Raw genomic sequence first — 22450 nt, 5'->3', positions numbered from 1 at the left:
CTTAGCAGCAGCAAAGCTCTGGAGCTGGCAGTGACTAGAGTTGAGAAGACAAGAGGCAGTGGGGAAAGGCCCAGATTCCATGTGACTCTCACAATCCTTAGGCTGAGTTGAGAGGGAGATAGAGATGGAGATGTGCTGTATCTCCAGTGCCCAGAACAGAGGCAACCTCGAACGGTGTGTGGAAGAGGAAAGAGGAGACTGAAAGGTAGACTGGGGCTCAGTTAGATGTGGGGGTCATGGGATGAGTATTTGAAAGCTCTGGAGGATTCTCTGCTGAAAAATAGAAATGCTCTGGGCTTTAGAAACTTCCCAGTAGTAAAAAACAAACAAACAAACAACTTTCTGCCAATGCAGGAGATGCAGGTTCGATCCCTGGGTTGAGAAGATCCCCTGGACATGGAAATGGCAACCCACTCTAGTATTCTTGCCTGAAGAATCCCATGGACAGAGGAGCCAGGTGGACTAGAGTCCATGGGGTCACAAAGAGTCAGACACGAGCGAGTGACTGGGCATGCATGCTTTAGAAAGCTGAATTCTGAGAGCAGTGTGTGAACATGCTGTGTGGGGCTGGGATGCAGAGAGTGAGGTGGGAAGCAAGCCTCACAACATTGCATGACGTTTTCATCATGGCAGTATAATGAAAGCTTTGAGGATGTGTCCTGTCAAAGTACTATACCTTTATCTTAGCAAATACTGGAGTGCATTGCCATTCTCTTCTCCAGGGGATTTTCCCAACCCAGGGATCGAATCTGGGTCTCCCACATTGCAGGCAGAGCCTTTCCCTTCTGGGCCTCCAGGGAAGCCTCATCTTAGTAAAGGAATCTGCAAACTCTGGCTTGGAGCCAATCTGTCCCACAGCCCCTTCTTACAAATAAAGTTTTACTGGAACACAGCATCGCCTGTTCAGTTATGTATAATGTATGGTTGATTTGGTGCTACAACAGCGGAGATGAGTAGTCGGAACAGAGATCACATGGCTGGCAAAGACTAGAAATATTTACTGTCTGGTCATTTAAGAATATATTTACTGATCTTTGTCTTGGAATATTGTTCTTAATAGTTAGTGTTGCCATTCTGGAAAATTAATATAATTAGCAGAGCTCACACAAATTGTTGTGCGCAGATAGTCTGAAAGAGGGGCAAGTGAAAGTGTTAGCCACTCAGTCCTGTTTGACTCTTTGCTACCCCATGGATTGTAGCCTGCCGAGCTCCCCGTCCATGGAATTTTCCAGGCAAGAATACTGGAGTGGGCTGCCATTTCCTTCTCCAGCATGGATAGTCTAAAAAAGATTAGTTAGGTCATGTCACTTTCTATGAAGAAATATACCAAAACATTGTTTCATGTTGAAGCCCAGGTCGTCAGTCACTGCCTTGATTATCTTATTTTTGTTTCTAGTTCTGCCTCCGTTTCTATGGTCATTTTCATTTCTACTGGCTTCATTGAACATCTACTCACTTCTGATCCTGTCTGAACTCTCCTACTATCCATAGTCAAGAAATCAGAATACCAGTGCTGAATATCATGTATCACGTACTCAGGAAGAGGAATTTCCCAGCCAGCTGTTTTAAGTTCTCCCAGCTTGTTGCCTATGTACATTCCCCAAGTACCTGTCCTCTTCACAACTCTCCCAGCCCATGCCTCTTTTTCTCTGTGTCTTTGTTTCCATCTCCTATAGAGTCTTTTCTACTGGAGCCCTGTGGCATCGCGGAATCTCTAACTCATGGAGGCACCTGAATTATTCCAGCTCTTCTGATTTCCCTCTAGAACCTGGCCTGAGGGGTCAACTATTTGACAACTCGCCATGTTTAAGGAAGTCCAGCCATTTTTCAGGGGCTTCCCAGGTGGCCAAGTGGTAAAGAATCTGCTTGCCAATGGAGGAGATTTAGATTTGATTCCTGGGTCGGGAAGGTCCCCTGGAGAAGGAAATGGCAACCCACTCCACTGTTCTTGCCTGGTGAATTCCATGAGCAGAGGAGCCTGGCGGGCTGCCGTCCATGGGGTCGCAGAGAGTTGGACATGACGAAGCGACCAAACAACGACAACAACAAGCCGTTTTTCAACCAAATCAAATCACAGATTTTAAAAAGTGTAAACCTTCATGTGTGTGTTTAGATGAACATACAACTGATTTCTTCAGCGACTTTATGAGTTCTGACTCTTCAAATACATTTTGAAGGACTGAGAGAGTAGTTAGGAAGCATTGGAGGTTTTGTGGAAAAGCTGTGTTGAGCCCTTTGCATATTAAATTTCAGTTTTTTTTATGAAGCATTCATGAGGGTGGTGGTACTCGTAAAGGCAGTTCAGAGGCACAGGAGAAAAGTTAAGGACAAGACTGAACATAAAGGAGTTGTATGTCTCCTAGGTTAGAGATAGAGAAGTTATCTTCATGGTGGGAACTTCTGAAGTCAAGTAAGCAAAGCATGTAATAACTTGCTTTGCTTCAGTATTTAGGTAACGGATGACTCATTTAATCTGATTGGCACTTACTGAGGACGTACTATGTACCCCGGCCTATTGTGCTAGATGCCAGAAATACAAAGATGATTGAGGCTCACTTTCTGCCCTTGAGGAACCCCCAGAGTGGAAGGAAGGAGTCAGATGCATAAGCACTACTTGCCATTGATAATGTCACAGCAGGTGAATTTTTTCAGAGGAAGTGCGAGCAAACATCCAGAAGGAGGAGGCCTGAAATTCAAGAGGGAAAAAATGAGGGAAGACTGGGGAGAAAAGAAATGACATGAAACAAAAAGGATTTCAGCCTTGTTAGAGAAGATAACTGACCACACTATGGAAATTGAGATTAAAGACAAGAAATTAAAATCAAGATTTAAGACAAGAGGCTGTGGAAAAGCAAGGGCAGTGGGTGATCTCGGAAGAACTGAGATTTCAGTTGTTCAAGAGAGTGTGCTGTTTTATAGCCTCATCCTCCTTGTATAAATATGAATGATAGGTATGTGTAAAATGTGATATATTATTATGCACAAGCAATACACATGCCTATCATTCATGTGTATACAAGGAGGATGAGGCTATAAAACAGCACACTCTCTTGAACAACTGAAATCTCAGTTCTTCCGAGATCACCTACTGCCCTTGCTTTTCCACAGCCTAGACAGCATATTCAAAAGCAGAGACATTACTTTGCCAACAAAGGTCTGTCTAGTCAAGGCTAGGGTTTTTCCAGTGGTCATGTATGGATGTGAGAGTTGGACCATGAAGAAAGCTGAGCACCGAAGAATTGATGCTTTTGAACTGTGATGTTGGAGAAGACTCTTGAGGGTGCCTTGGACTGCAAGGAGATCCAACCAGTCCATTCTGAAGGAGATCAACCCTGAGATTTCTTTTGAAGGAATGATGCTAAGGCTGAAACTCCAGTACTTTGGCCACCTCATGCGAAGAGTTGACTCATTGGAAAAGACTCTGATGCTGGGAGGGATTGGGGACAGGAGAAGAAGCGGATGACAGAGGATGAGATGGCTGGACGGCATCACTGACTCGATGGATGTGAGTCTGAGTGAACTGTAGGAGTTGGTGATGGACAGGGAGGCCTGGCGTGCTGCGATTCATGGGGTTGCAAAGAGTCGGACACCACTGAGTGACTGAACTGAACTGAATATACTGTATAATATATACTTAATATATATAATTGTATATATACTTATACAATTAATTAAGGCTCAGGAAATGGTAGGAATTTGCTAAGCACTTTAGATTATCTAAATGAATTCTTAAACAGGTTGTTATTTAGTCACTAAGTCGTGTCCAACTCTTTTGGACCCCACGGACTGTAGCCCACCAGGTTCCTCTGTCCATGGGATTCTCCAGGCAAGAATCCGGGGGTGGGTTGCCATTTCCTTCTCCAGGGCATCTTCCTAACCCAGGGATTGAACCTGCGTCTGCTGCATTGCAGGTGGATTCTTTACTGCTAAGCCACCAGGGAAGCCCTTTACAATAGGTAGTATTACAATACCAACATTTTCCAGATGATACTGTTCACGGTTATACAGGGGGTAAATGGCACTCACACTCAGGCCTGCCCTACAGGAATGAGTTTGGAGGAGCCTTTGGACTAAGTTTGAGAGATCAGATTTGTTGGTAAGATGAACTGAAAGGAAACAGATGGACTCTTTTTCATGATGGGGGTGAGGGCAGGAGAAAGCACACTGAACAGAGGGAGGCTGTGTGTGGGGTAGAGGCCAAGCACAGGCTTTTTTTTTTAAAGTTTATTTATTTATTATTTTTGGCCACTCTGGGTCCTTTGTGCCATGCTGGCTTCTCTCTAGATGCGCCGAGTGTGGGCCGCTCTCCAGTGCAGTGCGCAGGCTTCTGGTGGCGGTGGCTTCTCTTGTCGCGGAGCACAGGCTCTAGGCATGCAAGCTCGGTAGTTGTGGCACATGGGCCCAGCCTCTCCTTGGCATGTGGGATCCTCCCGGAGCAGGGATTGCACCCAGATACCCTGCATTGGCAGGCAGATTCTCAACCACTGGACCCTACCAGGGAAGCCCCAGGCGTCGGCTTTGAGGTCAAGCCTAACTGGGTTCCCATCCTGGCTCTGCCAGCCACGTGGCACATTTCCACCCTGAAAGTCGCCAGGTGTCCAGAGGAGCACCATCTTCTGGCTTGTTCGTACCTCTGTAAAGGGCCTGCGGTTGCTCCTGGCTCATGGAGGCCAGTTTCGATGGCTGCTGCTGCTGTCCCTGACTGCCACGCTTAGTCCACGTTCCTCCTCCTCCTTCCCCTCTTACTGCTGTTACCATGACTGTTTCTGCTGCTATTATTATTATCTATTCCTTTTTTTTTCAAAACAACTTTTTACTGAAGTGTGGTTGGTTCGCAGTGTTTCATCAGTCTCGGGTGTACAGCGAAGGGATTCAGTTATACGTACATATGGTTGTCTTTTTCAGATTCTTTTCCATTGTCGGCTACTACAAGACTGAATGTAGGTGGGTGTGCTCTACAGTAGGAGCTTGTTATTTATCTAATTTGCATACAGTAGTGTGTATCTGATAACCCAAACTCCTACTTTATCCCTCCTCCTCTGCTGCTGCTGCTAAGTCGCTTCAGTCGTGTCCAACCCTGTGCGACCCCATAGACGGCAGCCCATCAGGCTCGCCCGTCCCTGGGATTCTCCAGGCAAGAACACTGGAATGGGTTGCCATTTCCTTCTCCAATGCATGAAAGTGAAAAGTTAGAGGGAAGTCGCCCAGTCGTGTCCAACTCTTCACGACCCCATGGACTGCAGCCTACCAGGCTCCTCGGTCCATGGGATTTTCCAGGCAAGAGTACTGGAGTGGGGTGCCGTCACCTTCTCCCTTGACTCTGCTACTAGTACTACTATTGTTATTATTATGAGCAGCAACAGTAGTAGGATTGACCAATGGAACAGATTTATGCTAAAACAACAAAACAAAACCCAGAAAGATTTAAGTCCTTGATTTGATGTAGCAACAATTCATCTCCGTACACTTCAATATTTAGTGAGTCGTTGCCAAGGCAGATCTTAGTACGAGACACGATGGGGAGTTAAAATAGGGATCAGTCATTGCCTCGTTTAACTGATATAAACTAATTTGACCTTCATGCCTTATATTCCTGAAAGAGAACTTTAGGAGAGAAACTGTTAATGCACATCAGATGCAAACCCTGTTGAAGCAAGAGGCCACGTGGTGCTCTGGAAGGATAGTTAGGACTTAATTTCACGATGACTTGGAGATTGCTTTATGCATTTTCTGCTTCTCGAGATAACCTCCATTTCCCCATGTCAGGCAGTAGGCCGTCATGTTACGTACAAGATTTAGATAGTTATCAGAATATTTTAGCAAATCCCATACCGCTGGCTACTGAACTTTACATGAGCACCTATTTGAGGTGCTGGTTAGTAAGCAGGATGAATGGAATTCTGGCCCACGTCTTCTGGAAAATCAGACTCTAAATGAAAACTGGTTTTATAGATTCTTGCTTAGAGGGGGAGGTATTTATAACAACCCTTGACATGGAACCTCCCCCGCCCAGTATGAAGAAGAATGACATCTGACAGTTGGCTCTTCCTTTATTTTACTAAAATAGCAACCTGGCCAAATATACTTTTCAGCACATTAATTATAGCCACATGTTTATATTTAGAGGAGAAGTGGTGCTAATTCCCTAGTATGTTAACAGGTCTTATTCAAATTTGTTCTATTTTTACTTTGGAACAAAATTGCTGAAGAGAAACATTTTAAGGCAAGTAGTGATTACAGCATCCTTATCAGATTATATATTAAACTTCGTGAACTGAGAAAGTGCATAAACTGAAAAGCAGGTAGTTATCTTAAATTCTATATTGTTTATGTAAGGTTTCTTCAGATCCACTTATTCTGTAGGTTATTCCTTGCTTTTGTGTTTTCTTTTTGCCAAACTTCTATTTTCTCACTAACAAATGTAATTCTCTTTTTATATGTAGTAGATGACCTAAGATTTCAGGATGGAATTTCACAACCCAAAGAAATACCTCTTCACTTTATTGTATACAATAAATTATGTATTTTGTAAAATTTGAGAGGTAGTCAAACAGGTGAATGTGTAAATCTTGTCAGCCCTTGGGCAGTTGTGATTTCCATACCAAGATGCAGGAGTTTTTTACCTAATACTGTTATACATTAAGTAATGGTTACCATGGGAACCTTTGCATCATATTATAACATTTAAATATAAGGTATTGTGTTTTTATAGGAAAAGACAATACCTTTGAATTTGGTTTTTTTGAATGTTTGGTAATATATAATCACTACTAAAAAAATTTTGTTCAAGGTCAAATTGAATTCTTTGTGAGTTGTGCAAATTTCCAGCCAAAACCATGAAGTACATTCATTTATTTCTTGGGATGTCATGGGGGAAGCAAAGATTTTTTTTTTAATTGTATTTGAAAAATACCGCATAATACCATTTAGTGTCTATAATTGACCTTGCAAAGGGAAAACCAAAAATTGAACTGTATTTAATGTCATTTTTTAGTGGCTAGTGCAGTGGTAAGAATTTGAATGAACACATCACATGGTTTATCAAATTCTACTAAATATAATGCATTTGTTATTTCTGCATACCCAGTTGGTTAATTGTGACTAGTTTTGATCTCACGTATAGTTGAATTAACTGAAGCAGTTTGCTTGTGCTTGCAAAAGAGCAAAATGAAATGAGCCGTTGACGTAATCCTTTTGGCAGTTCCAGGAAAATGGCCACTTAAGCTGAAATTATTGAGATTGATTGTTGGCCAGTGTGTTTTATTAAGTATGGAAGAAAACTAGCCATTTCTTGTTGCCAGCGTAGCTCTAGGCCATGAGGATATCATCACTGTTTATATCGACTACCGTATTTAACTCTTGTTCAGGTTTTTACTAGTGATTTTTCAAAATTGTTATCTCAGTATATTCTTTTCATCTGAAAGTGGTGTAGGGGCTCCAACTAACATTCACAACTTTTGAGGCATCTTTTAAATGGTAATCAGTGGATGGTAACATGGGGCCACGAATTGGAGGAAGGAGGGTAACTGTGTGCTGGACTCCGGCTCAGCTGGACATTGTGCATATGTTGTTTCATCTGCTCCTGATAATTCTGTCATAGAACTTTTATTATCCCCTTCTTACAGAGGAGGAAAACACGGTTTAGAGCAGTCGCGTAACCGTCAGGCACATTGCTTGTATGCGTCTGAGCTAGAGTTCAACCTGTCTCTCTCACCTCAAAGTCCTCCATCTTTCCTTGCAAGGTTTGGATTCAACTAAAACGTTTGGATTCAACTTCTGACTTGTTACAATGGGCATTATACTTTTCAAGAAGAAATGACAAACATCGACCCAAGTCCTTAAAAGAAAATCTTTGCTAAAGAATAATTTCAATAATTTGCATTGCTCTCCAGCGCAATAGCAATCTGTTAAGTCCCTGATTACGAAAGTTGTCCTTGCCATCCTACCTTTCTAAGTTTCCCAAGTCCTCTTGTTGAACCCAAGCATAAGACAGATCAAGGTAAACTACTAAAGGTGCATTCCTAGACCTTCAGGGGAATAAAGGCTGTCCAGAACCTGACCTTCAGTTTTGAGCTTTGCAGTTCAAAAGTAGACAGGTGGAAATACAGTGTTCTTCATTGCCCTTTGGTGCAAGATATATTCTGGGGTTGCGGAGTAAGTGCCAACAGCAGCAAAATTATCACCCCCTCCTGCTACTGTAGAAAGTCAGCAATGGCCCTTCTGTGGTCAAAATGGCAAATTCAGCAGCAGCTATTTGACAGGGATTTGCAAAAACTTCCCCATGGCTGTTAGGAATCTTTATTCAGCAGTGTCTTCAAAAACCCAATTCTGTGCAGAATTAACTGTGTACAAATGACCTCAGTTGTGAATTTCCTTTAAGTCTTTTAAACAAATCTAATTTATAATTTTTTTAATGTGAATTTTGCATTTGGCACTTCAGTCTATTAGCTCCGTCTACATACATCCCGCATTTATAAGTTTTAGAGTGGTTCAGAATTTTATTTCCGTATTAACGTAAAGCCTTCTAAAATTCCTGGCTATAAAGAGTCAGTTCACCATACAAAGCCACTATACATCACTTAGGTTTGTGATGAAAGAATGGAATTGCAGCTGTGTGAGTACTAGAATACCCAAACATGAATTAGACTCACAGGCATTTGGCAATAGTTCAGAAAAGGAGCTTAATCTGGTTTCATCTGAGACTGCTTTTCTCTGTTCTCTAACATCCCCCCAAGATGTTGTGTCTGATATCGGATCACAACACGATGGGAGTGACGCAAAGCCAGAGAAAGCCCTAAGAAACCAGGGGCACTTTTGATTTTCCCCAAAGATTTTTTTCCCCCCTCCTACTTTTTTTTTTCTTCTCTCTCTCCCAAATTTCAACTCTGAAACTCAAGGTCATTCACCTATTAGATGAACTAATTATAAACCAAAAAAGCAGCATTCATCGTACTCTGATCTCACTCATATCTATAATTAAGGGTAAATATAATCTTCCTTTTTAGAAATGTACCACCCACCCATTACATTTAAAGTGCTGACTGAAATGAAATAATAGTTCAGTGCAAGATGATTTTAGTTTAACAAGAAAAAAGTTGATAATTTAAGCTTGAAGCAGTTAGTTCTATTTTTGATTACCATTCAGTTATAAATCTAATTTAAGATATATGCTGCCTTTCTGTTACCCACGTTTTAATTCATGGTTTGTCTTCTTGGTTGCATAAGCAAAGTTTGGTGGTTTATCAAGGATGTTAAAAAAGCTCCCCACAAAGGCAGTGGGGAGCAAGGTTGAGAATGTGCTAGAAAGATAGTCGGAGACCCAGCTCTGATGTGAAACAAACAAAAAGTTTCTTTGAAAGGCCCCTTACAGAATCGCTGCATTTGGCATTTGAGTGGCTGTGTTGGGCCTGGGTCTTTGCAGACCCAGGGTCTTTGATGGCAGAGGATGGATGAACTCCCCCACCCCCACCCCGTCAGTGTTTAAATTGGGTTGACTAAGTCACTACATTTTATCCTTTGGTTAGGGTATTTTAACTTTTAAAATGGTTGGTCTTTGGACGAAAATAAGGAGCGAATAAGGGGAAGAGATGGTCGCATCACTTTGCAGGCAGTTAAAACAAATCGTCAACTCTGGCTTTAAGATTTACAGGTTAGCTCTGCGAGATGCCACATCTTGCTTCCAGTGTTTCCTGGCAGACCAGGGCGGCTCTCTACTGGGACCCAGTGTAACCGCAGAGCATGAGCTTGCACAATTCGAAAAACCTAAGACCTCTATAATCCTATTTAAGGCAAAGATGAATTTGCCCATTTTGAAAGTAGACTTAAGCTTTCGCAGTTTTGTTAAGTATAAATTTGTCTTCAGATATATAACGTATGTGTATACGTACGTATTGAAAGCATACGCACATATAAATGTGCATGTGTACATGTAGGTAAATTCAGTGTAAAGGAATGCTTTATTCATTCTGTGCAATATTTAATTTTACCTTGAATGGCATTAAGTTTTTAAAATGCACAAACTCAGGTTTCCAGCCAGTGGAAAAAAATTTTTTTTATCTTTCTCATGGCTAAAGAGAGTTAGTTAAGTACGTGACGTAAAGGCCAAACAATAGTAAATGGTCATTGTTCATTTTACAAATGTCCTCTACAATAAGAACACACATATTTTTATCTTAATTTTTCCCTTGGGGGGTGATTAGGGCCTCCCTTAAGTGTGAGGAAATGCTTATTTTTGTATGCTTTAGAAGAATGATTCTATTGTCTGAGTGAAAAAGAAAAAGGAACAAACATACTTAAAAAGAAAGAAACAGGAATGTGCTTTGTCCAAAAAAAAATACAAAGCACGAGCCACTAAACGTTTGTAAGTGCTGTCTGCTCAGTCCTGTGTTGCTGTACATAGTTGGTGTCACGTAAGAGCTGGAAGCCTGCTCTATTTGCAACTGGTCCACGAAATGACTTTCTTTAAAATTAACAACAATGAGGTCAGCTACAGCCAGTTAGCTATCTAGTTATCATTTTATATTTTTCACAGCTCTATTGTGAATACTGCTCACAGTGCAGCAAGCGTGTTTGTTTTGATGGTGACCTATTGAATGCGTCGACTTTCTTGAGAGGGAAAACCTTTGCCACTAGGACCAACAAGAATTAAGCAATGGTTAAGCTCATTAAAAAGACAAGCAAGCATTTCAACCTATCTGCTCAGCCCTTTGGGGGATATTTTGTATAATTTTAGGGAGAGAAAATTGCAGAAATAAGGGTGATAGCTAAACTATGAAGTTATCAGTAAGATCATTTTTAAACTCCTCTTTCCAGTGAAATGAAGGCTCATTTGTAGATTTCCCAAAATGTAAAGAGGTTGTGATTTAAATCATTTACGGCTTTACTGATGGGAATTGCGAAGAAAACTTGGACTTAAATCTATTTATCAAGAGCGAAATTTCAGGTTGACATTCTAAAAATGTTAAATGCCACTCCTAAAGTGATTTTTAAAATTTTGATGTTACGCTGTTGGTTTCCTGATTTATTGGAAACTGTTGTAAAGAGCTCTCTAGTTTAGTTTGTCATTGGCTTGCATTTTGTTTTCTTTCCTAAATTCGGAAGAGGCAATAATTGAATATGCGAATGTCAAATTTCTGTCTGGTAAATGATCCGGTTGTCTCAGGCATTTGGTAAATATTAAGATATTCGAAATGAGTTTATACTCAAAATGCCCTTCTGTCCTAAAATCTCATCCTCAAAATTTTAAAGTAATGTTTATTATGTGTCTTAAACTGGAAGAGTCTTAAACTGGAAGCAGTGAAGGCAAGCTTGTCAGAAGCTGATTAGTCCTTTATATATGACTTCTCCAGCTCTGACAAAAATCCCTCAGAATAGAGGGATTCTCTTTATGATATTTAAGGTATATGGTGGTGGAGAGGGGATGTTTGAATTTTTGATTTTCCAGCTTATGGGTCATATTTGACCAACTGCTTTCACCAGAAGACATGCCACTTTGTTGAGCTATTTAGGAATCAAAAAGACTGTCTTAATTTAAAACAAGGACCCTTTGTTTTAGTTGGTGACTGCCTTGTGAAATTTTTCAGTTCTCAGCGGGTTAACCGGGGAACAGGGGCAGAGTCATAATTGGCCTATTTAGAGTATTTTGCATGTGAATAGTGTGTTAGTGAAGCATCTCTAAGTCTGTTGTGAGTGACATGGTGATTAGAATTTAGATTAGGGAAAACACATTCTGCACTTTATCAAGGACAGTAATTAGTTCAGTCAGTAAAAGTTGATTACAAGTAACGATAAAGTTAGATTTTTTAGTACTTAATTTTAAAATTTCTTTATTTAATAGTAAATTTGTTCTTAATATAAATGGTAGTATCTACACTGGTTTTCTTGCATATCCGAATAATTAAAAGAACAATGTGTTCAATGCAGAGTATAATCAGGCGATTTATATATTGTGGGTAAGTTTCTATGTAGTTTTTAGAGTCTGTCATATGATTTAAGTTTTCGTATGTCATCATTTTCGAAAGTTTAGTGATTTGTCACGCCATAATAGGTTAATGATATTTGGGAGAATTTTCTAGTGTTCAGGTAAATGTTTAATCTGTGGGGATGTGTTTTAGTTTCTGATAGTCCTCAAGAGGGTATTCTGAAGTCCTTTAATGTGCTCCTGTTGGTTCAGGATGCCTACTGTTCCTACAATTTTGAAGTCAATGTGAGCATTTTGAATTTCCTCCTGGTTCAGATGGCATTCTGTCTTCTGGGGGTGCGGTGTGAATTTGTGGAGGGTCTCGCAGAGAGGCAGGGTTCCCAGTGGATATGAACATCTATACTCTTCCCCCAGTGTGAGCAGGGGGGAAGTTGTATGCGTCCGAAAAACCAGATTCTGCCTGGTTCTTGTTCAGGGAAGGGCATGACTTGTTCCCAGATATGAACCTAACTCCAGATCAAGAAAATTGTAACCTGACATAAATGCCCTTTACTTACAAGGTGAACATATCAGTCGTCTTAAAAGATGAAAATCATGTTTAACGAGCATCACCGTCTACCTTCTTCTCCAAAATTAAGGAACTAAAAATTCACAAATTCGGAGTAGCTTCTTAGATGGCTTTTCTTTTCCTTTCTGCCGGGTTGGGTTTTAATTGTTTCAGCTTTAGCAGATGCTGTTTCCTTTATTGCATTGGTTTAAGTACTAACAGTCAGTTGGTGAGGGGGGTGGCGAATGTCAAAACTTAACCTTATATGTTTGTTTTTCCTTTTTAACCTTTTAGCAGAGTCTCCTTGGAGGTGACATGGATATGGGCAACCCAGGAACCCTTTCGCCCACCAAACCTGGTTCCCAGTATTATCAGTATTCTAGCAATAACCCCCGAAGGAGGCCTCTTCACGGTAGTGCCCTGGGTAAGGTATTCCTCTCTTTGAATGCCTGAGTGATTATTAGTAATCTTTTTCTTTCTCTTTCTTTCTTAATACCATCCTCTCAACCTGTCCTCACTCCACCTCTCCAAAAAAAAAGCCCCATAAAATTGTGCTCAATCTTCGGGCTCATGATCGCCTCCCCACCACCCTAGTAATACGCTGAGTGGGTATGTTAACAACTTATAGTAGCAGGAGAGCTATTTTGGTGTATGCTTATTTCTTGTTTTCTCTTGGCCGCCCAGCTAAGGAACCTCTTTTAAAAACCAAAGCATTAAAAAGTTAAATCTCTTCATTTTTATGAACGAGGCAGACTTTGATTTCTGCCAGAGGAAAAAGATGGTAGCGGCAGTGACATTTTGCTAAAGTAACGATTTAAGAAAATCTGGTTGACTCTAAATGGCTTCGTGGTGTAATCTGTCTGAGTTAGGAGAATGGGCACGCAGGGAACCTCACAGCCTCCTCATTTTCTTTCAGAGGTTCAGACAAAGAAAGTTCGAAAAGTCCCTCCAGGTTTGCCATCTTCAGTAAGTACTGCTCGTTTCTGCTTTTGTATATTGTTTATTTTGTTCAGCTCTGTATTGATGCCAAGGAGATAGGAGTAAATGGGGTCCCATCCACCAGAGTGGCGTGTTTTATCAAGAATGTGGATGAGGTAGCAGGGACCTGCACCCCCAGCCACCTGACCCACGTTGGAGTGATTAATTGCACATCCTGGAAGATAGGGTGGGTGTGTTGATATTCAGCTGGTTAAGCTCTGAAGAGAGCCTTGAAACGGTGCCTGAAGTTCCAGGAGTTTTACCTGCACAGAGCTTTCAGGAGAATGAGTATTAGTTTCATGTGTTGGTTAAATTCTTTGTCGGTATTATGATGATTTATGGATTTGCATGCGAAAGGAGATTTGTGGAGAGGATTTAGGAAAAATTTACATGGGTTTCAGCCCAGAGTGCAGGGAGAATGTCTCTATTTTCTAGAGAGGGGACTGAATAAAGGCTGGGAAGGTAGCTGCCTCGGTGGCCATTTGTGTCTGGAATACCAGGTGGTAACTAGAAGAATCCAGCTGGAACCAAAAGCATTCTGGGTCTTTTTAATACCTAGAGCTTTGAGCCGGGGTTGCTGGGGGTCTCTCCATTTGCCAGCATAACAAAAGTTGGTTATGATCACAGTTAAATACATGATGTTTTATTTTCAATCTTTATATATATATATTTATCCTTATATGTATATGTTCATATATATGAAAACATATGTTTTCAAACTTGAATTCCTAGGTAATTTAATTTTGTTTAGAACTGGTCCATTTCTGGTAATTTCCCCCTATGTAGAATCAAAATATGAGTTTCTCTTTTCTTTCCCTGTTTCCTCCTTACTTTCTCCTCCCTTTTGTTCTTCCTTCCCTCCTATGATAAATTTATATATATATATAGCTTTAATTTAATTCTGTGTTCTGTAGAGCATTAGTATTCTTTGAAAAGAATGCTAATGAGCCTTATCATAAGTTCTTGTACACTAAAATAAAATTATATTGAGATTTCTGAAAATATTACCAATCAGTGCTTGCATATTAGTTTTTATTTCATTTTTAATAAATTAGAAGAATAATGGGTTTTGCAAATGTGCTAAGATTAGATTAACCCAAACACCTGTGTATTTGACTTGATTTCAGTTCAGCTCATCCAAAAAATTATTAAGCGAATATATCAGAATAAGTCTTATCAGGGAAAAAACAAATTTTGTATGCTGATTATCAGAGACTTGGTAATGTTGAAAAAGCATCACAAAATTATCCATAAATATAGAAAAATATTGTGTAAATAAAACTGCCAATGGTGTATAAAATAATCACTTTGGACTACCAATAAGTCGTTTAAAAACATACTGAGTGGTTTTATTCTTGTGTTTCTGTGTTGTCTTGAAATTGACTAATATCCTCTCAGGTTTTTATAACCGTATTTTAAGCTTTAAATTTGTGGTGGATTTAATGTAGGTGAAACTTTAGCTTTTAATAGCTTTTATGACAACTTCAAATGATACAGTACTCACAGCTGTTTACATTTTAAACATGTCTGAACCTAATCGGACAGTATTAAATACAATAAGTGGACCTTTAAATATTTTAAAGTGATAGAATAAACTCTTCTATAAAAGCAATGCAAAAGTTAAAGTGATAGTACACTGATTATGTTTCATCTTCAAATTAACTTAGTTTATTTTTTTTTCAGTGCTGAAATAAATTATGCAGAAATTTGCAGAGTTTCTAAGGAGTGCTTTGGTGTGGCATTAGATATTATCTATCCACTTAATCATTGTCAAAAACAATTTCTCATAATTCATTGTCAATTTTTAAGTATTTTCTGTAGAGCTAACTGGCCAGTATAGAATATGTTACTGGTATAGTTTTTTCTTTGCTGTTAAAACAGTTATGTGTTACTGATATGTTGTCATACGTTCAGAACTATAAGAGTGTCTTTCCTTGCTTCCCAATAAATCTGGAACTGGAAATTTGTATTACTTAATTTTTGGCTTTTGATGGTCAGTGTAGGGATTCCTCTTCTTTGAAAATTTATGTTAGCTAGATGTTTCAGTGGTCCTTAAGGAATATTTGGTATTTTGCTCCATAAAGAACTCTTTTTGAAAGATAAGGAGGAAAACTAAGTTGAAATGAGAATTTTAGCCTTGTAATTTAAAATTTTTGTTTTGCTTCTTGTTTGTCTGCTTTAAGCAAGAAGAAGGCAGTTTGGTTGATTTTAAAATCTAGTCATCTGTTTATTGTCATTACTTCAACAAATCTCAGCCCTCTTTTAATAGCAGTTTAGCTCAGTTTATATGAGCTTTGTTGTATGAATTGGAATGCTTATTACTGATAACAGAATCCACATGCCTTATCACTGAATAAAATAAATATTTCAGTTTCATCTAAACTGATGATCTGTATTAGATTCTATAACACTTTTGCTCCAGTAGATCTGTATTTCTGTATCTTCAGTCCTCAAATAAAATTATGACTATTTATCCCATAAAAAGATGCTTCTAAAACTTACTTCAATATCTATGAATATTTTTATGACAGATAAAAAATTGGGGATAATAAAAGGTTTCTTTTGGAGTGATAATGACTGGATAAATACATTTATATGTTTTCATCAATACATATTTACCATGATAAATACTAATGAATCTGTCACAATCTGTTCCATCAACTCACTTTTCTTCCCTCCTTTTCGAAATGGGCCCTTTCTCTTCCTTACCATAAAAGAAAATGTAAGTGGTGACATCTGTAATCAGATACTATTTATGGCACAACTCGGGGACAGAAGCCGAGCTTCTCTCTTGCTACCATTAGGCTGGATCTTCACAGGAAATTGAGAGAGTGAGGGGCTGGCCTGGCCCTGTTTTTGAAAATAACGGCAGCATCTGTGGGAGAGAGAAAACATAAGCCTGGCCCAACGTCGTGTCATGGATCTGGCAGGATCCTTGAATGTGTTTGTACTGTGCACTGCATCAAGAGACCTTGAGTCACTATGGAAGCATGACAGTGATAGGGTGGCGGAAGGACCAGCCTGCAGGGTCGCAGCGCACAGGCGCAGTGGAGGGAAGGGAGTCTGTCCCCTTGGAGAACAGAGGCCTATAGTTAAGGGCTGGGGTGATGTTTTCTTAAAGGAGAAGCTGTGTGAAATTGACAACTACCTAATTGCCCACAAGAGCCCTGCTTAGTACTGCGGAACATTTTTGTGTTCTTGTCTCGTTTTAGTATGTTGCTCTCTTCAGCCACATCTCAATTTCTGATAGCCCTCATCTTTGGATAGGACTTTAACAATACAGCTTTGTTTTTTGTGGATGCGAGGATTTATCTTGCCTAATTTCTCACATCTGCCCATGAACTAATTGTTTGATTTCCGCATCTTGGTTTTCCTTTTTGAAACCATATATCATCTTAAACTTATTATTTTCCCACTTTACTGCTCTGTCCAGCAAATTTCCTATCTTGTATGGCCTAATCATCCTACATATTGAGTCATGAACTCATGCAGAGAAAAACACATCACTTTAAATCACATTTTTGGATAAAATGGTCCGTGATTCTTAGAAATTAACATGGAAGCATTAAAATCTAGAAAGCAAAAATAATTTTTTTAATGTGTTGCTGTTTTAAAATATTTTTTTCCCAAACACACAGGAAAAACACAGATACAAAGGACATTGTCTTTCAGAAACTTTCATGTACCCACCAAAATGTAAACACATAAGACCTGTTTCAAAATGATATTCTTGTAACCAGAAACTATATTAATAGCTCCAACCCTTCTACTTCAAATATTGGTGGAATTTATCTCCATTTCTAATCCAATTTAGTGACAGTCTCACTAACATCCTCAGTTGGAATCCTTGGAACTTCAGAATTCTCTGGAAATATGAAGTTTTATCTTTAGAAACAGTCTATAATCTCTCTTATTACAGGCTATCTTTTTTTTTTTTTCCAAACTGTACTTTTTAAGAAAGTCTATTTTCTATGTTAAATTGCAGTTGATTTTTGGTTTGGTTTTTGGTTTTAAATTCAGAAAGGTCTAACAAACTTTGTAAGTGGTCAGAAATAATTTTGAACACATGAATTTTAAAGAAAGCAATCTCAGCTATGGTAAAGAATCTGAAATAAAATTTGGACTCTGCAAGAAAATTTGAGATATAAGTTAAGATATAAGATATACATATAAGTTCATTAGGTAGACTTGAAAAATACAGACTCAATGTGCATGAGAGAGACCAGGTTAACCAGTTTTTTTTAAGGGTAGACTTCTTAAGCAAAATAAAATCTTTAAGTCTGGATGAGACATTATTTTACAGAAGAGACTTTTAGAAATAACAGGAAAAGTTGTATAATGCTGACAGCATTAACTGTTCTCAGTATTTTCCATTATATAAAAACCTTCATATTTGAAGGTTGCAAACATGATGTTGAGTTTATATCCTAAGCTATTTTTAGATTTTTTTTTCAAATGCTTGAGGAAATCACAATTTAAAAGAGAACTTGGCCATTGTTTCTCTCTTATTAGAAGCCAAGAAAGTATATATATGTAACTGAAAAACTCAGTACTTAAAACACTTAATTTCCCCCCAATACTTTTGAAATTGATTTCAAGGAAATCAAAATGATGCCTTTTCATGAGAACAAATTTTTAACTTGAGTGACAATACAACTTTTGCTAAAATAAAATTTATGTTGATTTTAAAGTGAACTAAGTGTCAGCCACCTGGGCTCCATCCTGTTTAGAAAAGTCTAGAAGAAGACAATTGTGTGATAAGATATAAAAGGAGGGGGGGCTTCTTCAAAGTTCATTCCTAGAGAAGCAGATACTTTGTGAAAAAGTTTAACTGTAGGTGTTTACATTAAAATATTAGACAGCTCACAATAGTTAAAAAGTACCCATTTCCAATTAATGATATTGATGTCTGAGGTGTGGTTATTTAAATTATGCTTGTTATGAAAATGTATAAGCAGAAATAAGGTGAAGGATAATGCAAGTAAATCATTCCAAACAGGACAAAAGTATTTTTCACAGAATTCACACAGAATATGTAACATGACATTGGGAAGCACCTTGAAAGTCGCAAAAATACTCATCACAAAAGAAGTATTTATTTGTTTTCTTTGAAAACCAGTTTTCTCCTTTTCCCTGCAGTTATAGGTTATAGAAGTTAGGCTTTCTTTGAATTGCTGGTTGTGAAACAAACATAGGAGAATCTCTATATTTAACTTTACATTGAGGGTTCTTATTCCATGGAAAGTACTTTTGAATGCTATAAAATTCATCCAAATAAACAACATCTATCCCATAAGGCATTTCAGTGTCTCAGGAGATTGCTCAAAGATTTATGTATTTTTGTTTGGAATTTCAGAATCTTAAGGATTCTCATCCACTGCCCTCCTTGTCTTGAAATCCAATTCTGCTCCTTTTAAATTCGCCTTTTTAAAGGTGTCTTCTGATGTGTGTGTATCTTAAATATAAAGTGAGAAGAAATGTAAGGGAGAAGAAAAACTTCAGTTAACTATGGGTGAAAGGTTTATGTATTTTTGATCTCTGTTCGGATTATCCTTACAGATGATAAGGATGTGTGCTTGAAAGACTCACAAGACAGCCATCAGCTCTCTCCACCATGGAGCTGCCTTGTCAGCCAGCTTTATCTGATTATCCCACTAAGCAAGCTCTTCCGAGGTGGTACCTGTGATGTGCCTCCCCTCCCACCGTCATCTATTTTTCTTTTTTAACCAGGTTTTCAGTATTTCACCCCCTTAGATTTCTGTCGAAATTTCACTGGAACAATAGCATTCAGTGTAGAGCTGGACTCATTTGTTGAGAAAAGAGAAACACATTTCAGGCAACTGTTATTTCCAACCTTACATTATCACCTTCATTGAAGAGTATACTTTGCAGTGAAGTCTTGGGCTTCCTCTGAATGGTTTAATTATTAAGAAGGTAAGAAACGACTGTAAGGCTGCTGGAGAGCCTAGAGAGAGAATTATGACAGGCTTGCGTGTGTTCGGAAATTATAGAAATTTGTTCTGCACAATCTGGCTCAAGTACCTTTATTTTATGTTTGTGGAATAATAGAGATGCTTGGCTTAGTATTCGGTTGAGCATCATCTTTTAAACTTGTAATATTTTCTCGACTGAAACATTTGTTGATTTTCTAACATTGAGGAGTTTTCTCTTTCTGCACCTTCCCCCCGCCCACCACCACCAATTACTGACAACTCTGCCTTTTCAAGGTGTGTCTTCTTGTCTTCAAGCAATTCTAAATTTTTTGTTTGAAAGTTGTGAATGAAAGTCAGATCGAATTTGGAGGATTTTAAGTAAGATGCTCGTAGAACAAATACGTAGCAACAATCCTAAAAGGTATAAAGAATCTCTTCAAACACAGTGAAGTTTTATTTTCTTAAGGCAGGTTAGATTGTGTCAGGCTGTTGACAGACACTTGCTGTGTTGTTTTATTTTTTTCACAAGTTGCACTGAATTCTTAACACTGAACATAAAGTTGCGTTTCAAAGCAATAGCCTGAGATTCTTAGCCTTGGTCTTCACTGTCCCAGGGTGTTGTCTGTGAACACAAACATGTTCATTTTCAAAGGAATGAGAGCTTTTCTTAAAATTCGGTGCAGAGTTTGTAATTGTAATACTCCATTATTTTATCTCAGAACAGCAGCCTGTGAGTGATTCTGGGTGTTTCGGGTGTTTGGCTGCCGCTGTTGTGTAGGTGCAGAGCTGTTGGAGTTTCTGCTTTTCTAGAGCCTATACTCCCTCTTCAGAGAAATGCAGGTAGTGCAGAAGAGTCTGCAGTTTGGAAAATTTCAGGGTTGGAAATAAGGGTGATTTTAAGTTTCAGGGAGAAATATCTATTTGAATTCCAAGAGAATGTGCAAATGGGATTTTGAAAAGAATCTTTTAAGAATTCCTTTTCCGTGCTTCAGAGACACCCACTATTGTCTTCCGAGTCTAATTTTGTCGTCGGAGGAATTAATCATAAACACCCTGCTAGGGTTGAAACTTGATCCATAAGCGTTTACTTCTGGAGTAATCAGAGGAGGGTCTGTGCGTGGATTACGTTTCCCTACATTTATTTTGAATGCTCAGTGTCACAGAAGAATGGGGACGTTGTATTGAGCAGCTCCCTTCATGGCCAGGTATAAAGGGAAAATTTTGGTGTTTTCCTCTATCAGTTGTATTTTTCAGCCCTGGTGATGAAAGAGCATGGACTCACGTTAGAAAGACTTAGGTTTTGTCAGAAAAACGACTCTTGTGGTACCTGCCTTCCACACACATACAAGACCCGTCACTGTCTCCACTGCTGTTCCCATCCAGGGATTTTAGAATAATGCTATTTTGGAACAATTATTTAGATATCATCTGAGACAGAGTTCCTAACTGTCTCCAGCAGCTTCCTCCCTCCCAGCCCATATCATTCTAAATATGCCTCCTGGATTATACTTATAATAATATTGTAATGGCTTTCATTCTACCGATTGGCACAGTATATCATTATATCATTAGCTGCTATGAGAAGGCAGTTTCAAGTAGGTGGCTGATTCTTGGCGGTAATGTTTTGGAGTAACCCTGTTTGGGGAATACGGCTGTTTCACAGGTGCTCAGGTGTATAAGCCCAGGGTACAATAATATTTTCTGGCTTGCTCATTATGAAAAGAACTTGAAGTGCAAAATAATTCAATAATAAGTGGAGTATAAAAATTGGGCTTTATGATAGGAAAGTGTAATAGCTTGAGATGTTAGCAGAGGAGATAAAAATAAAATTTGTTTAAGGATGCAACATACTTAACTTGCGTGTCATTTCTCCTGAAGCTGAGAGTTTAAAAGAATATTCATGGCCTGGGGATGGAGACTTGTTGAATCAGTTTGAATGTTTTCAACCTTGAAGCTAAATAGGAAATAAACCTATTTCTGTAACTGTTACACTGTTTGAAAGTATTGTTGTATAATAAAAAGATAACACATTCTGCCACTTATGTTTTAATAGTAAGGCCTGTGCCTTGTGAGTGAAATTTCAGTGGCAGAACCTAGGCAGTCCTCATAGAGTTCCTTTATGTGAATTTTTAAGTGTATGAGATGTTGTCACATATAATCTGTAGCTTAGTCGCTAGTGCTGGGCGAAAGAGAACAGAATCATATTTATTATGGACAGATATAGTTGGAATTAGAAAATTCAAACCCCAGTAAGTATTTTAGAAACACTGCCATTTTGTTTCCCCTTTAATAAATTACATCAGCAATCTAGCTGTTAAGTGGAACCCTATAATAAACTGGGAGTACCCAGGTGGGAGGGGAAAAGTCATTTTTAGACGTTTTCATCCATTCATCCGTTCCTTCATTCCCTTCTTTCTTCGTTTATACTTATTGAAAGCATTTCCCCAGCTAAGCTAAAAGCCAGGCACGCCATGTATTGTTGAACAGTTCTTTCTCTTCAGTGTGTGCTTTATCTGAATTGCGAAGCTTCACAACTAAGGTCCTTGGTGTTTAGGGAGATTCTCAGTGTAATGTCGCTCACAGCCAAATTTGGGGAATGGCCTTAGCATTTTTAAAAAGAGCAGAAAGTCTGGCCTTTTGAGAAAGTTGTACATTCAAGAAATGAAATCACACAGTGTGACCCAGGGATATTTTGTCCTTTCGGTTTCTTTATGGAGCAGCTGAATCCCCTTACTCACCTGTAACCACCCTGCAGAGGGTAAAGGTCTTTTTTGTTTTACATACATCTTTTTTGTCCCATCGAAACTCAACTCATTGCTTTTTGCGTATTACTTAGAAATATATTTCCATTGAATGAATATAGTAATAAAAGTGGTAGAGTCGTGTGCAGACAACGCCACTAGAAATCTTCCTGCTTTAGCGTCTCATGTCCTCTCCTTACTCACTTGGTGGCCTTGGTTGGGTCACAAGCCTGTTTTGTGGTCTCCAGAGTAGATAGAGGTAATATCTGCTGCGTGAGCTGATGTTGGTGAACCGGTAACAGACCCTTAACCTAGTGTTTATTCTGCGCCA

General features: G+C 38.9%; 1 protein-coding gene across 44 annotated transcripts in view; it reads left to right on the top strand.

The window, feature by feature from the left end:
- The window catches only part of TCF4 (transcription factor 4), a 384383-nt gene that overhangs the window by 233114 nt on the left and 128819 nt on the right, over window positions 1-22450 (top strand). For 24 of the 44 annotated variants that reach the window (XM_060405546.1, XM_042239272.1, XM_042239271.2 and 21 more), the window contains 2 exons: window positions 12762-12891; window positions 13384-13433. The exons of 5 other annotated variants lie outside the window; for them this stretch is intronic. In XM_060405546.1, the coding sequence (XP_060261529.1) occupies window positions 12762-12891; window positions 13384-13433 (180 nt within the window). Of the gene's footprint in view, window positions 1-11762; window positions 11952-12761; window positions 12892-13383; window positions 13434-22450 lie in introns of those variants that run through there. 15 more of the 44 variants (XM_060405553.1, XM_042239270.2, XM_027960908.3 and 12 more) reach the window with 2 other exon arrangements.

The sequence above is a fragment of the Ovis aries genome, chromosome 23, assembly GCF_016772045.2.
Source record: "Ovis aries strain OAR_USU_Benz2616 breed Rambouillet chromosome 23, ARS-UI_Ramb_v3.0, whole genome shotgun sequence".
Lineage (NCBI taxonomy): Eukaryota > Metazoa > Chordata > Mammalia > Artiodactyla > Bovidae > Ovis > Ovis aries.
This window is presented reverse-complemented; position numbering and strand designations above follow the sequence as displayed.